Source organism: Nycticebus coucang, chromosome 12 (genome assembly GCF_027406575.1).
Source record: "Nycticebus coucang isolate mNycCou1 chromosome 12, mNycCou1.pri, whole genome shotgun sequence".
NCBI classification, from domain to species: domain Eukaryota; kingdom Metazoa; phylum Chordata; class Mammalia; order Primates; family Lorisidae; genus Nycticebus; species Nycticebus coucang.
The window spans coordinates 55209307-55225609 of record NC_069791.1 but is presented as its reverse complement, the minus strand read 5'-3'; the positions used below and the strand labels follow the sequence as shown (position 1 = coordinate 55225609).

At 41.7% G+C, this 16303-nt stretch overlaps 1 protein-coding gene across 3 annotated transcripts in view; it reads left to right on the top strand.

Annotated features, from left to right (window-relative positions):
* The window catches only part of GALNT8 (polypeptide N-acetylgalactosaminyltransferase 8), a 42430-nt gene that overhangs the window by 13762 nt on the left and 12365 nt on the right, over positions 1-16303 (top strand). For all 3 annotated transcript variants that reach the window (XM_053554810.1, XM_053554808.1, XM_053554809.1), the window contains exons 3-6: positions 5314-5480; positions 9166-9349; positions 10009-10206; positions 11129-11243. In XM_053554810.1, coding sequence (XP_053410785.1) covers positions 5314-5480; positions 9166-9349; positions 10009-10206; positions 11129-11243 — 664 coding nt within the window. The remainder of the gene's footprint in view (positions 1-5313; positions 5481-9165; positions 9350-10008; positions 10207-11128; positions 11244-16303) is intronic.

The following is a 16303-nucleotide window of genomic DNA, read 5'->3' as shown; positions in this document are numbered from 1 at the left end:
GTGCCTGTAGTCCCAGCTACTCAGGAGGCTGAGGCAAGAGAATCGCCTAAGCCCAGAAGTTGGAGGTTGCTGTGAGCTGTGACACCACAGCACTCTGCCCAGGGCAATAAAGTGAGACTCTGTCTCTAAGAAAAAAAAAAAAAAGAAAACAGAATCTCATTCTATTGCCCTATACAAAGTGCAATGGTGTCATTGTAGCTCACTGCAACCTCCAACTTCTATGCTTAAGCATAACTCAACCTCCTGAGTAGCTGGCCTTACAAGTTAATGCCATGGTGCCTGGCCAATTTTTCTATTTTTGGTAGGAATGGGGGACTCATTCTTAGGCTGGTCTTAAATTCCTGAGGTCAAGCAATCCTCCCACCTTGGCCTTCCACAGTACTATGATTATAGACATGAGCCACTGTGGCTGGCTTTTTCTTTTTCAATATAGGTGCTTACAGATAGAAATTTCCTTCCAAGCTCTGTTTTAACCATAGCCCATAAATTTTTTGCTTGGGAGAATGTTGTGTGGAACTGGATAATTAGTCAATCACTTTATTGAATTTGGGTAGATATTAAATACCAACTGTTGGGGTCCTGCTTTGGGAGCAGGATCCGCTAAGACCTGTGGAAACTGGCAGCGATTGACTGAAGAAATATAGAGTTAGAAATGGTGGTAAAGAAAGAGACACGAGACATAGAGTAGAATTAAAAGTGGGAGCTCAGGGGTCCATTGCCCATTGTGGGCTTCTGGCAATGGCTCCGAGTGTTTGCTCCACTCTGATTTTATTGAAGTCTATTTGCTCAGAGGGTAAGTTGAGGGAGGGAACAAAGACACCAGCATTTTCTGAGTGAGTGATAAGCTCCTATTGTTACTATTATTAACCTTAAGGGTGGCCTTCAGAAATCTGAAATCTGAGCCTTGTATTGGGAAAGCCTCCTGCTTGAGATCACAGATTTCTAGGGAGGTGTTAAACTCCGCTATTTCTCTGTGGAGTAAAACACCACCAGGGTTAATCTCTTCTGAGGAATTGATGGGAGGGAGGCATTTTCCTTTGATCACCACCACAGAGGATCTTCCTCTGCCATAAGGGATATAAGCTGTTCTGCCCATATCTCAGGGCTCGAGCTACTCCCTTGGTTTCTGTCCCTGACAAAAGCAAATCTCCACAATGGGTATCTTCTTTGCCTATTTAATGGGCAGGAAATGCCCTAGCAGATTCCTAGGACATTGCCATAGCCTCTTCTATGACCATTATTTTCCTCAGAGTGCTCAATGACCCAGCAGGATGTTTGTAAGTTATATTCCCAACAGGCTAGAATTTCAGAAAAGGCAAGAAGCTTGCTGGCAATGGCAAGCTTAAATGTAAACTAGCTGACTTTTCTTTGTTTGACTCACTCAACTTACTTTTTAATTTTCCTCTTTTTCTGGGGGTGCTTTCCTTTACCAAGAATAGGGTCTTCAGTCCCCATTCTCCAAGCACCAGCAAATAATTAAACACATGAAAAGGCAGCCCCAAAAATTAAAGCAGAGGCAGAGGAGCCAACAAGGATGTACATCAAATTCTTTAAAACTCAGTTCTTTTTTTTTTTTTTTTTTTAAATTCAGTTCTTTTTAATGCACATAATCACATCAGCAACCTCCAGTTTTTCTTTTCTCCACCCTGTCTCCCATGAACTCTTTTGAATATTATCCTAGCTATATTCTAAATGCTTTCACGATACTTGTCTTATCCACACCTCATGTTCTCTTCCCTCCCTTTTATCAAGAGAGGCAGGCAATGTGGTGCATGCAGTTCCAAAAAGAATAATCCTCTTCTCCCCCTTGCTTCCTCAGTACCTGATCTGAAATGTGCAGACCAGAGCTGTCCAATAGAATATTTTTTCTTTTAAATATTTTCTTTTGTTATTTTTATAGATTAAGAAGCTACAAGTGCAGTTCTTTCTTTTAAATATTTTATTTTTAATTTTTTTTATAGATTAGGAAGTTACAAGTGCAGTTTTGTCACATAGATACATTGTGTAGTGGTGAAGCCTGTATTTTTCAGTATAGCCATGAAGAAATAGAATTTTCTGCAATGACATAAATGTTTTATATCTGTCCTATACATTTTGATAGCCACTAGCTATGCCATGGCTATCAAGCACTTACAATGTGGCTCATGTAACTAAAAACTGTATTTTAAATTTAATTTAAATTATTTTAAAAATGTAAATAGCCAAATGTGACTATTCACTAAAATATTGGACAGTGCAGCAGAAGACATTGAAAATATGTTGTTTGGATGACATCTAGAGAAACTCATCTCTAACAACTTTCCCTAGTGGAGAATCACAGTCATAGCCACTCCTACCCCCACCCCAAGCAACAGTAGAGGATGAGCACAGAAGTAACGTAAGTTCTAGGTAGCAAAGCTGGAAAAATAAACATTACACATGTCACAATTTTGCCTAAAAACTGCTGTTGTATAGAACAAATAAATTGATTTATATACATACAAAAAGACTTTAACCAATCATAGAATCTATTCTTACATTGAGATTTCCTAAGACAAATCATGCCAGCAGCAAGGCCAGCTTCACGGGCATGCACCCTATACAGTCACACAGAATCCCACACTTAGAAGGTCGCCTCACTTGGTTTAATGCTTTACTATCACCATCTTGAAATTCTTAAGTGTTTTTTCACAAAGGGCCCATATTTTTCTTTTGTGATGGGTACTGCAATTTATGTAGGCAATGACATTTTGGTGGGCTCCCTATTAGAGACTAAATATTAATGATCAAGGTTCCTTTCTGCTTATAGCAAAGGTGATTTTATCCATTTATGAATTCGACCACCCCATACATGGTGATGACTCCCAAATCCACACTTCTCTAATCCAAGCTGTTCTGCCAAGGCCCAGGGGGCATCTATGCAATGACCTGCTAGGGGATTGTGTGGTGTAATTCAGAGGCATCTCTGACTCCATATGGACAATCTAAATGTGTGAACTCCTTTTTCTCCTCTTACTGTTCCTTGCTAAGTGAATGGTGCCCTTGTCCAGGTAATAATTACAACGAGAACAAGAGTAACTGTCAAAGTAGTGAGAATAGCAGCTAAAATTTATTTGGCTTCTTTTATTTCAAGCACCTTATGCACATTACCACATTTGAACCTCATAATAACACTATGAGTTACCATTATGACTACTATTATCATTTTTACAGCTAAGTAGAGGGACACACAGAAAGATCACACAGACAGAAAGTGACAGAGCTGTGACTTGAGTGAGTACAGGTCTTTCTGGAGACTTGTGTGACTCAGCAATTGAACTCTGAGGAGCGTATATAAGAGAAATGAAAACATACAGCAGGCCCAGGTGCAGTGACTCATGCCTGTAAGCCTAGCACTCTGGGAGGCCACGTTGGGTAGATTGCTTGAGCACAGGAGTTCAAGACCAGCCTGAGCAAGCTTGAGACCCCATCTCTAAACTAAGTGCTCTAAAAGTAGCTGGGCATTGTCGCAGGTGCGTGTAGTTCCAGTTACTTGGGAGGCTGAGGCAAGAAAATCGCTTAAGCCCAAGAGTTGGAGGTCAACCCCATGGTGACTGAGACTTTGTCTCAAAACAAACAAACATATACAATACAAAAACTTGTTCAAGTATGTCCATAGTATCATTATTTATAATAGTTGAAAAATTAAAACATCTTAAATGTCCAACAATGGATGAATGGATAAACAACAAATGCAATGGAATATTACTTGACAATAAAAAGTAATGAAGTATTGAAGCATGCTATAACATTAATGAACCTTGAAAATATTATGCTAAGTGAAAGGAGCCAGTCATAAAGACCATATATTGTTTATATATTAATTTTATTTTGGTAACCTAAATTTTTTTACCCTCATATTAATTTGAAATAAAAATATAAACATTTATTTATTTATTATTATTATTATTTTTTTTTTTTTTTGTAGAGACAGAGTCTCACTTTATCACCCTTGGTAGAGTGCTGTGGCATCACACAGCTCACAACAACCTCCAATTCCTGGCCCCAGGTGACTCTGTTGCCTCAGCCTCCCGAGTAGCTGGGACTACAGGTGCCCGCCATAACGCCCAGCTATTCTTCTGTTGCAGTTTGGCCGGGGCTGGGTTTGAACCTGCCACCCTTGGCATATGGGGCCGGCGCCCTACCCACTGAGCCACAGGCGCCACCCCAAAAAATAAAAATTTAAACACACACACAAGTATCAGATACTATGTTTCCATTTATATAAAAAGTCCAGAATAAATAATTCTATAGAAATAGAAAGTGTATTAGTGGTTGCCTGTGATGGAGACAGGGAGGAAGGTGTGGAATGGATTGGGGAGAAACAGAGTGACTGGTAATGGGATGGGGTTTCTTTTTATGTGATGGAAGTGCTCTAAAAGATAGTGGTAAGGGTTATTCAACTCTGTATCATAAGAAATTTTTAAAATTTATAACATTTATAAAAATACTTTCAAAGGGGTGAATTTCATCTCAGTAAAGATGTTTAAAAGTGAGGAGTCATTCAATGGATATAAAGTTACAGTTATACAAGATGAATAAGTTTTAGATGATCACTGTGCAGCATAGTGCCTGTAGTTAACAACACAGTGTTGTACACCTAAATATTTAAGAGGATAGATCTCGTATTAAATGTTCTTATCTCTCTCTCTCTGTCTGTCTCATACACATACACATGCATGCACACTCAAAGAAATACAGGGAAACTTAGAGTTGATGGATATGTTTACTGTGTTTGATTGTGGCAACGATATCATAGGTTATGCACATGTCCAAACTCATTAAGTTGTATACATTAAATATGTGCACTTCCTTGTATATTATACGTCAATAAAGCTGTAAAAATAAAATGGTAAACTATTGCCTAGCATATGGTAAGCATTTTAATAATTGTAGGATATGACTTAAAAAAAATGTCAAAGATAATTCTCTAGATGGTTTGCCACCTGTCTCCAGGCCTGAAGTAGAGGGTGTGTCCAAGGTGATGGAGGCTCTGAGAACTTGGTGAAAGGCAGCAGTGATGGTTGAAGAAGAGTGTGGAGATGGAAGAGAAATGGGAATTCCTTTGGGGGTATATTGAGTGTTCAAGTGGAAATATCTACTTAAAATTAATAAGAAAGAAATGGTTTTATTCACATAGCCTAAGAATTTTGTATAAACAAATATAAAAGCTCCTTGTTATTGTGAGAGTGTGGGTTGTCAGTGGGTTGATTAACATTGTATGTAGTGAAGAGGAAGATTGGATAGCAGTGTTGAAATAATAACAAACATGATGATAAAATTGGTCTCTTGTAGGTGTCTTCAGAAGACATATTCTTCACAACTGCCTTCCCTTAGTGTCATTCTCATATTTGTGAATGAAGCTCTGTCCATTATAGAACGGGCCATCACCAGTATCATCAACCGGACCCCCTCTCGATTGTTGAAGGAGATAATCTTGGTGGATGATTTTAGCTCAAATGGTGAGCAACTTGATCAAAGAATTACTGTAAAAATGACTACTTATCATCTGTGCTTGGCTGGAAAGAGGTTTAGCTTACAGTTTAGCCACCTTGGGTTTCAAAGGAAGATCACTTATTGAAGGTCAATTTGTGCTGACCACATTTAATGTTTGCAAAGTCAAGATGGAAGATTATTATCTTCATTACAAAGACAAGGAAACTAAGACACAGGTCACAGCGTGTGGCCACATTGCATGGCAAGTCAGCGGTGGGGCTGGGAGTTAGGCTCAGGTCCAAGTGACTCCAAAATCACCTGTGCCCTTCCTGTGCACCAAGGAGTCCTGACAGGGTGAAGTGGGTCCTGAGGAGGCCCTCAGATACCAGGAAGGGACTTACCATTGTTCCTCATGAGGAAACGACCAGTCTCCTTGGGTCATTAAGCCTGGAGAAAAGAGAGCTTTGGGTGCTGGCACTCTTCCTAGTAGTGACAGTTCTCGCTCACAGCATCCCCTGGGCCCCACTCAGCCCACCCCAGGAGGACCCATGGGTAGTGGGACATAGCAGGCCTAAGTCCTTCCTTTCTGAGTTCATAGTCACGGCTTCTCCCTTGTAAGTGCTATGTCCTTGGTTAACTTCTGCATGCTCTGGTTTCCTTATGTGCAAAACATGGAAGTTGATAGTAATAGCTATCTCATGAGCCATAGTTAGAATTAAATGAAATAATAAAAGCAGTAAACATTGTTCTAAGCACCGTATGTTGGTCAAGGAACTCACTCTACATCACAAAGCTGGTAAGTGAGAGAATTGAGATTTGACTGTGAACTTCAGAGTCCAGAACTGTGACTCAAACCACTATGTTCATGGATAGAATGTGTAAATTATATATAGCGGTTAGCATGCGGTAGCCTCTCAGAAAGTGTTAGCTCTTAGTTTTATTAATTTTGTTCATCAAATAAGTGAGACTCGAATTAAATTACAACATCTTAGAGGTTTGGGCTAGCAATAAGGAAGAATTTTCTAACTGTGAGGGCTGTGAGGTGGTGGCTCAGTAGAGGCAGATTTTGTTCTTTACTTGGGGATATTTAAGTGCTAGACAGGCTTTCACAGCTTCAAGTTGTTTCTGAGGTGAGAGAGAGGGACAGAAAAATGATCACTTGAAACTTCCTTTTTGGATTTTCAGATACTAAAAATATTTCTCTTCATCCTTTGCATACCTTCCCCTTCCAATGTAACTATAGAAAAAATAAGGTATAATTCTTAGAGCAAAATTCCATTGAAAAAGAGAATACTGATTTCATTTGCTTCTGGTCACAGACACTGATACAAAATTGTACACCTGGTTTTGCGAGCAAAACATAGGTGGTTTGATTAGAAAGACATCTGTCGTAGGCATCTGAAGATGCCCTGGTTCTGCTCCCAGGTTCCCTGAGAAACCTCAAGCAAATCCTCCTGCCTTTCTGGAACTTAGCTTCTTCCTGGGGCAAATGCAAGGGTGTGCTGGAAGACCACTAAAGATATCTTTTTCTATGAAAAAATAAATTGGCCTAACACTCTGTTTCATCGGGTATAAATAAGACTGAATTCAAGACTTTTTCCTCTGCAACAATAAAATCAAAGATACAAGATTAAAAACAGAGCAGACACATAAAGAGAAGCCAGACAGAGCTCTCTATTGTTCTAAACTGCAACCCTATTATTACATAACGTATTCCTCTCACTTGGGTCTGGAACCCATTTTTGTTTTCCATAGAGATCATTTGTTTGGATGGGGCACAAAAAGGGAACAGCCTTTCTTTGGTGTTACAGGGACTGGAGACAGCAGAGAAAAATAAGACTCGGAAACCGAGGTGGGGCGGGGGATGGGGAGTGGGGAAAAGGACAACATGGACAAAGATGTAGAAGCCAGCAGCACCCTGAGCTGACTAGCCGAGGGTAAAGGGTTTGGGAAGAAGCCCACCAGGAGGGCCATGCAGGAGCATAGGTCTACTGTAGAAGATTCATTGAAATATCTTTAATTCTTGTATGGGACTAGAGGCATTATTTCTAAGGGGTGACTCAGAATCTATGGCTCAGAGAATTTTGGAGTTGGAAAGGTCCTGACGGATTATCTGGTACTTCTCTCTGAGTTGAAGAAACAGACAACCCCTAAATGGGAAGTGTTGCAGAATTAGGTAGTAACTGTGTTAGAGACTAGATATCCAGGTTTTAGGGCAATTCCTGCTGATACTTTTTTAAAGTAGTGCCCAGGTGGGTGCAGGCATTGCTCACCTTGGCTACCCACCAGCTCACTCCCGGTAGGAGCCAACAGCCTTGAACCCATTGGCTTAGCACCTTAATAATCAAGTCACTCACTCTCAATTGACAGGAAAACTAAAGGTATACTTGGAGCCTGTTATTCAAAATGGGGGAAATTGTAGTGCCATAGCATGATTGCTTTCAGGTCCTGACCACTCTAGGTCTCACAAACGTACTCTTCTTTTGAGAGAGCAACCAGCAAGAATCTCATCTTTTGGCCATGGGGAGAAAGGAGAAGGAGCGAGGGCTTGCTAAACTCAACCAGGTGTGCCCACTGTCCTTGAGGCAGTGTGACATAGTGCTTAAAGACAGCATGAGTTCACACCCAGGGCTGCCTACTGCTAGACATATGACTTGGAAAAGTTTCTTAACCTCTCTGTGCCTCAGTTTCTTTATCAGTAAAGTGGGTATACCATACTGCCTACTTCATAGGATTCTTTTAGAATTAAATGAATTAATATCAGTGAATAACTCAGAATTATTTGGTTAGATATTTGAATCTGAGTAGCTTTCATACATGTGAGGAATTCAACTGGCGGTCTGACTCAAAAGACAAAGGCACAGAGAGGCTTGATTAGAAGTAAAGGGGAAGAGGCTCGGTGCCTGTAGCTCAGTGGTTATGGCGCCAGCCACATATACTGAAGGTGGTGTATTCGAACCCAGCCCAGGCCAGCTAAACAACTGCAACAAAAAATAGCCAGGCATTGTGGCAGGCACTTGTAGTCCCAGCTATGTGGGCTGAGGCAAGAGAATCTCTTAAGCCTAAGAGTTTGAGGTTGCTGTGAACTGTGATGCCACAGCACTCTACTGAGGGCGATATAGTGAGACTCTGTCTCAAAAAAAAAAGAAGAAAGGAGGAATAGAGAAGAAAGATCCCTGTAAACAATATGGAAATAATGAATCTAGTTTGCATAATTTTAGGAGTAAACTCATTAGCAAGAAGCTGGCAAAGAGATTTATTCCGTAAATTCTGTCTCAGTTGATCCTTGAGTAGGCCTACTAGAAATAGCGGAAACAATTTTAGTTGTTTATGGATTCTCTGGAAAGTCTTGAGAGTTGAGCTGTGAAGAAGATGTTCTAGGCTTCCCTGCAGTGCTGTCCAGGTCTGTGCCTGTAGCTCTGTTAAGAATTTCTCAACGTGTTAAAAGCAGTTATAATTGTGTCTGTTATAACAGTAAGCAGTGTTATCATTCTGACATAGTTTAACTGCGAGAGAAAGGAAACCAGGGATGATAATTTTAAACCTCAGTGGAAGGGAGAAGAGAGGTATATGTGAGGGAGATGCTTCCTCTTTTCTCATCCTGTGCTGGAGGTAGCCCAACCACTACACATATTATATAATAGCATGAATCTTCTGCACCACATTGGTTATTGCACTCAGAATTTCTGTAGGTGTGCATTTGGTTGACAGGAGAACTAAAGGTATACTTGGATGAGAAGATTAAGATCTACAACCAGAAGTATCCAGGACTACTGAAAATAATACGGCATACTGAGAGGAAAGGCCTTGCTCAAGCCCGCAACACTGGCTGGGAAGCCACCACAGCTGATGTGGTCGCCATCTTGGATGCTCATATTGAAGTGACCATTGGCTGGTAAGACCCCAGGAGGCTGCCACTTCTGAAAAAGGGCAAAAGAGAGATATTGTACTTGTACTGAATTCAAGAGAGAAGGTATTAGGGACATGGGAATGTTAAACAAAGGGAAACTCCAAAGAGAGCATACTTTTGCTCAGGAATTTGGGTTGGCTAAGAGAAGTAGTGTAGTGCTAGAGAAAAAAACAATGGGCTGGGAGTATTGACTCTTATTTTGCCAAATACTTTGTGACTCTAAATGAGTCGTAACTAGACATTTGTGTCTGTAACTATAAAATGAAGAAATGACTCTTTGGAATTTCTAAGACTTTTCTCAGTCCTCAAATTTATATGATATAAACAGGGCTGTGTTCTTTGGAGGATGTGGGAAATCACACAGGAAACACCATTGTGGAAATAGAGATCACGTAAATTCAGGCAGAGTATTGATAGTCCTCGTTCACAATGGCCTGAGGGGAGGTACTTGGGTCAAATCTGCTCTTGACATGGGTCAGTGGCTAGCAACCCCAGCTATTCCAAAAGGCATAGTGATTCTCTGGACTCCAGAGAGCGCTAACATGGCACAGTCCAAATGGAGAAGGCACCCAATGTCAGGGCAAGGTGCTTGGAGCAGACTTTCTGCTTGCCGTTGTATTTAGCTGGGCTTGCTGCCCCTCTAGGGCAGAGCCCATCTTGGCTCGGATTCAGGAAGACCGAACTGTGATTGTATCACCCGTGTTTGAAAAGATTCATTTTGACACCTTTAAGCTAGAAAGGTATGGAGTAGCAGTTGATGGATTTAACTGGCAACTGTGGTGCCGCTATGACACACTTCCACAAGACTGGATTGACCTGCATGATGTCACTGCTCCTATAAAGTAAGTCTGAATGGGCTCAGCGATGTGAGCAACATGTGGGAATGAACGAACTGTATGGGTTTTGTTTATCTTTGGGGGGAGTAGTGGGGGTGAGATGAGAGGAGTGGAGGGGATGAGGTGAAGGAAAGGGGTAGGCCAGGTGTGGGGGCTCATGCCTGTAATCCTAGCACTCTGAGAGGCTGAGGTGGGGGATTGAGGTTCAGGAGTTTGAGACCAGCCTGAGCAATAAGCGAGACCCCATCTCTACTAAAAATAGAAAAATTTTTTGGGACTGGTGGCACACACCTGTAGTCACAGCTACTCAAGAGGCTGAGGTAAGAGGATTGCTCAAGCCCAAGAGTTTGAGGTTGCTGTGAGCTGTGACGCCACTGCATTCTACCCAGGGTGACAGAGTGAGACTCTGTTTCAAACAAACAAGGGCTGGGGGGTGGGGAGGACAAACCTAATGAGCTGATCCCAGATAAGAAATTATGACACTTTGTAGGGGTGTTCAGGAAAAAAGAAAGCAAAGAATTTAACATGTTAAAAAATTGGGGGGGTGGGGTGGCTCCTGTGGCTCAAAGGAGTAGGGTGCAGGCCCCATATGCCGGAGGTGGTGGGTTCAAACCCAGCCCCGGCCAAAAACTGCAAAAAAAAAAAAAAAAATTGGGGGGGGGTCATTTCAAGCATTATCAGGAGACTGTTAAATAGGGATACCTAGATAAAGGAGATGTACTTTGAGAAGGGTTGTGATAGCACAGTGAATGAGGGAAAGCTAGGAGCACTTAGACCAGCCAGAGGGTTTAGGGAAGGCTTTCACGATAAGAAGAGACTTATGGAGAGTTTTGAAGGGCAAACCAACACTGGGCGTCCCATCCCCCACCTCTATCCTGACCCATGCCTCAAAGGGAAGTCACTAACTCTCTTGCTGTGTGCTCTCCAGGAGTCCTTCCATAATGGGTATCCTGGCTGCCAACAGGCTCTTCCTGGGAGAGATTGGGTCTCTGGATGGTGGGATGCTGGTCTATGGAGGAGAGAACGTAGAGCTTAGTCTACGGGTAGGTACATGGCCATTCTCTTTGTGGGACAAAGCAAAGGAGAAATTCTCTTTGTGGGACAAAGCAAAGGAGAAATAATGGGAAGGAAGTAAGATCTCTGCAATCCTAGGACATAGCTGAATGTCATCAGTTCAAAAGGTGGACAAATTCTCACGTTTCCAGGTCACTAGGTTAAGGAGGGGCAGGCAATAGGATGTCTTGAGTGAAGCTTTATCATGTAGGCCTATATAATCTGGGAGGGGTGGGTGGGAAGGTTTTGAGTTGAGATGTTGTCCCTATTTTGCTTAAGGACTCTGGGCATTTCCAAGCATTTCCTGGAATAAATGAACTTTGGGGCATAACTCTGGGGCTCTCTATGAAACTAAAGACATAGAAAACTGGCGTGGGTAAAGGGACCAGGGAATGCAGATGTGTGGGCAGCCTGTCTACTTTAGTATGGACAGCTCGGGCAGGTGATGTTATAGCCTGAGCCTGTGCTGAGATACGGTCTACTCTAGGACAAATAGCCAGTAGTGGGGAGCATCTCACTGCAATCTTCATACCAGGTCTAGTTCAGATCAACTTCTGTGTGTGTCCAGAACAATACTGACTTCCCACTTCAGCAGTGATGCCTCTTGTCAGCCCCTGACAGCTTCCTATGCTTGTTTAGGTCAAATGAACAACTTGAATTTGGGGGCTCTATAAGGGAATTCATACGTAAACCAAGACAACTAGAGAAATTCCAAGGGCAGGTTCACGTTACATCACTGTATCAGTTAGCTATTGACAAAAAAAAAATATTGCTGTATAACAAACCATCTCAAACTTAATGGCTAAAAGCAATTATAATAGATACTCACAGATTTGCGAGGCCAGCTGGACTTGGATAAAGTAGCTCTGTTGCACATGTATTCATCGTGGGACTCAGCCTGATGGGACAGCGGCTATCTAGGGAAAGAATGCTCTTCCTTGGTGTACTAGAGGACAAGCGGGACCACATGAGGTCTCTTAAGGCCTAACTTTGGAAGTAGCATGCTATTTCACCGTAAGTCACACAGCCAAGCTCTAAGTTGTGTGAAGACAAAAGGCCGATAAGTTCAACACATCAGACATCAGAACCAATTTAGAATGGGTTTCATGCATAAGGTATTCCTTTCACAGTGTTCCTTTTACTCCTTCGGTATAACTATGGGGACTTGTTAGAAGGTGCTGACCCTTAGATTTGTGATTGTTTTTGTTAGTTTATCTTCCAGCCTAAGGCTGAACTCTCAAAAGGGGCAACATAAGGTAGTGGAAATTATACAGAAATTAGAGACAGGCTTACCTCGATCCTGCTTTGCCATTTAAAAATTTGTGTGATCCTAGTTGTGCAAGATACAAGCTCTCAAAGCCATACCTGCAACAGAAAGCACCTAACGCAGTGAATGACACATGGCTTACCCTCAATGTGTGGTTAGTACTAAAAATTCACAGCAAGAATGTCAGACGGCATTGTAAAAAGTGCTTGATCTGAGTTCTAATGCTGGCTTTGGGAACTGAGCTTTTATAAAATGGATTTTTCCCCTTTAAGTTTCGAAATTCTGTGCCTAACACAAGGTGAACTTTGGTCCATTGCAATGTCTAGAGTAATTTAATTTCCTATCTAGGGTTTGTTCAGTTCCACTCTCTCTAATTTCCTCCTTAATGAAACTGTCTTCAGATACATATATGGCCATATATTGTACCCAATTAGGACACACTCAAGACCCCATGTCAACACATGAACTTCAATTCTTGTCTAGGTTATTTACTAAGCATGATCATCGAGTCTTGATCAGTTTTCCTGTTTGTAAATGAAAAGAAGCATTCTTATGTAATAATGTACTGCATAACGGTGATGGGGCAGTCAAACTCTAATCGTGATTAGAAATGATTTTGTAAAGCTACTAATTAGAATGCTTGTTCACCTTCTGTGACAGAGGCTAAAATAACAGAGGCTTAGACGAGATATAAGTTAATTTTTTTTTCCTTGTAACAGTTTGAACATAAGCAGTTCAGGACTAATGTGGCAATGTCATGGTGAGGACCAAGACTCTTCCCTTGTGGTTCTGTTACACACCAGATATTACATCTGTATTTTAGCCAGTAGGAAGGAAAAAGAACATGATTTTTTTTTTTTTTTAAAGGGCATTACCTGAAAGTCATGCATATAGTTTGATCTCACATTCCAGTGGCCACTAGCTAGGAATGTGGCCGTACCTGTGTGCAAAGGCGTCTGGGAAATGTACTTTAGTTGGTTAAGTGCCCTGTTATTCCTTTTATAACTGTAAGTGTAGAGGAAAATAGATATGAGGGATACAATTAGTCTCCAGCAGAAAAATATAAATGCAAAAGTCATCATTTTATGCTGGTACTTAGCAAAGTCCTGAAGATGGAAGATGGCCTTAGTTATGTTGTAGGTGGGTGTTTTTTATCTACCAGAGCTTTAGATGAATTTGGCCGAAACCCTAATTCTTTCACTTAGGACACAAAGCCTTCATTATTCCTCAGTTCCTTATGCTTTGTTACCTCCTTTTGCATCTGGATGGCTCTCTCTGTTTTTATTCTCTCAAACACACATAGAATACTGCTATTTCACTTTCTTTAAGAAATCCTATTTCTTTTAACATTTGTGTGTGTGTGTGGCTTTTAAATGGACTTTGCTTAAAACGTGGGAAGTTTCTTTTCCTTTTCTTGAATTAAATAATTCTGCTTACATTTGGGTTCTTTGGTTTGTGTGTGACTGTCTGCTTTTTAAAACTTCTAAGCAGGGTGGCGCCTGTGGCTCAGTGAGTAGGGCGCCAGCCCCATGTACTGAGGGTGGCAGGTTCAAACCTGGCCCCAGCCAAACTGCAACAACAACAACAAAACTTCGAAGCAACTTGGCAGCATCTTTCTATAGTAACAGACCTTGGAAGGCGTTAGAGCTGCACGGAGTGCCTTATTCTGACATCTAGTGGCCACAGTGGGGATGGTTCACGGATGTGTGTACATGGAGATGCCGGGTAGGAAAGGAAAACCAATGCTTTGTATATTCCTGACGCTTTGCCAAAGCTTAACAAGTGGTCTGCCTGGGTTCAGAATCCAGAACTGTCATTTACTAGCTGATGTACATGGGCAAGTTACTTAAGGAGATAACAATAATATCACACCTGCCTGGTGAGGGTTAAATTCATAGAAAGTTTTAGGAGACAGTATAACACAAAGTTGTCCATTATTATTTCCAGAAGCTTCATGTCTCTGTGTGTATCAAAGAAAGGGAGAATGAGAGAGAGAGAGAATAGAAAGAGTTTGGCAAGTTGGGAATAAATTGGAAAAGTAGAGTTTGAAAACTGTTGGGCAAGTGTGGCAAAACCGTTGCCATGGTAAATGGCAATGCTGGCTTTTAACTTAAATTTGAGGTTTCTTGTGCCAACAATTAATTGTTCTCTCCTAAACTCCTATGGGTTGAAAACTTACATCAACCAGGAAAATTGAAGTAAAGTTGTATTTGGATTTTTGGATATTTGACTGGAGAGAATAATAATATCTGAAACTAAACTGGATGTAAACTTCTACTTAATTCTGGGGATCAAGGAGGATACACAGAGAAGGGTGATGGGAGAAAAGATGGACTTCAAGTTAAGCTGGGAGGCTGCCCTAACGGCCATTTAATCCTGCTGACAACCCACATGGTGGGCGTGCCTTTTAGCAGATGAGTGAATTGCCACTCAGGGAGGGGGAACGGGTGTTTTGTCTTTAGCTTCTAGGTGTGTAGTGATGGAGTCAGAATTTAAACCCAGCTAATCTGATTTCAAAGCCTGTCTTTTTTTCCATCCTACTATTGGAGGCTGTGGGGTACTGAGTAAGGAAAACCCGGAAATCCGTACTTTAAGAAGCAGGGACAGAGGTGAAAAGATTTGAAAGTCTGACAATGAGGCTGACTTTTCAGGTGGACCCTTTTTTGATATGTTAACTGAAGCAGCAGGGTCCAAATCAGTCAGCCGCATCTCAGAGGCTCCCATTGGTAGGAGTGTGTAGGTTGCTAACCACTGTTAGGTGGGCTAATTAACTCCTAGAAACTGCAGCTCTCACAAATAGCCATGAGGAGGGGACACAGGAGACGTGGTATCAATCCAATATTATCACATAATTCTATTGTCTTTTGGGATGAAGACTGTATTTTCTGAGCCAAGTGTTAGTTCTGACAAGTACATTTGTACTCCTCAGGATGGTAAGGAAGAATATTTATAATTGGATCCTAAGTCATGGTATCTCTTGGTCAAGAAATACTTAAATTAGTCATCTATTGTTGTGCAACGTTATTATATAAACTTAGTGTCTTAAACCAGGCTGCACTCATTATCTTACAGTCTCTGTGGATCAGAAGTCCACACACAGCCGAGCTGGGTCCTCTGCAAGGATGCCATCAAGATGTCAGCTAGGGTTGGGTTCTTGTCTAGGCCTGACTAGGGATGGAGTTGCTCTCATGCAGACATGATTATTGGCAGCACTTGGTTCCTTGAAGTGGTCCAGACTGAGGAAGCATTCAGTTTTTTACTGGCTATCAGTTGGAAGCCAATCTTAGTTTCTTGCCTGGAAGCCTTCGCCTTATGCTAGCTCATAATGTGGCAGCTTGATTTTTCAAAACGCAAAAGAGAGAGCATCTCCTACCAGGCTGGACACACTGTTTTATATAATGCAATCACATACATGTACAGATCAAGTACATGCTGTCCCCTCTGCCATATTCAATTGGTTAGAAGCAGTCACAGGCCCATACTCAAGGGGAGGGGATTAAGCAAGGGCGTGGCCACCAGGAAGAGGGCTTATGAGCCCACCTTATAGTCTATCTCTGCTGCTGCCCTTTTGTCTGGCCTGGAGGCAGAGAAAGGTCATGGGAAGCTAAATTCAGACAGAGTGGCTCAGGGAATGGAGTCTCCTAAGACATGGGCACTGCCCTTGTGGGTAGGGTGCACAGGTGGCCTCTTCTTCTATCTTTTAGGAGGACTTCTGAAGGAAGTAGGATTTCAGGAGCTGTTTGAGTGACAGGAGAGAAACAGTCTGGTAGAGTTCTAAGGAAG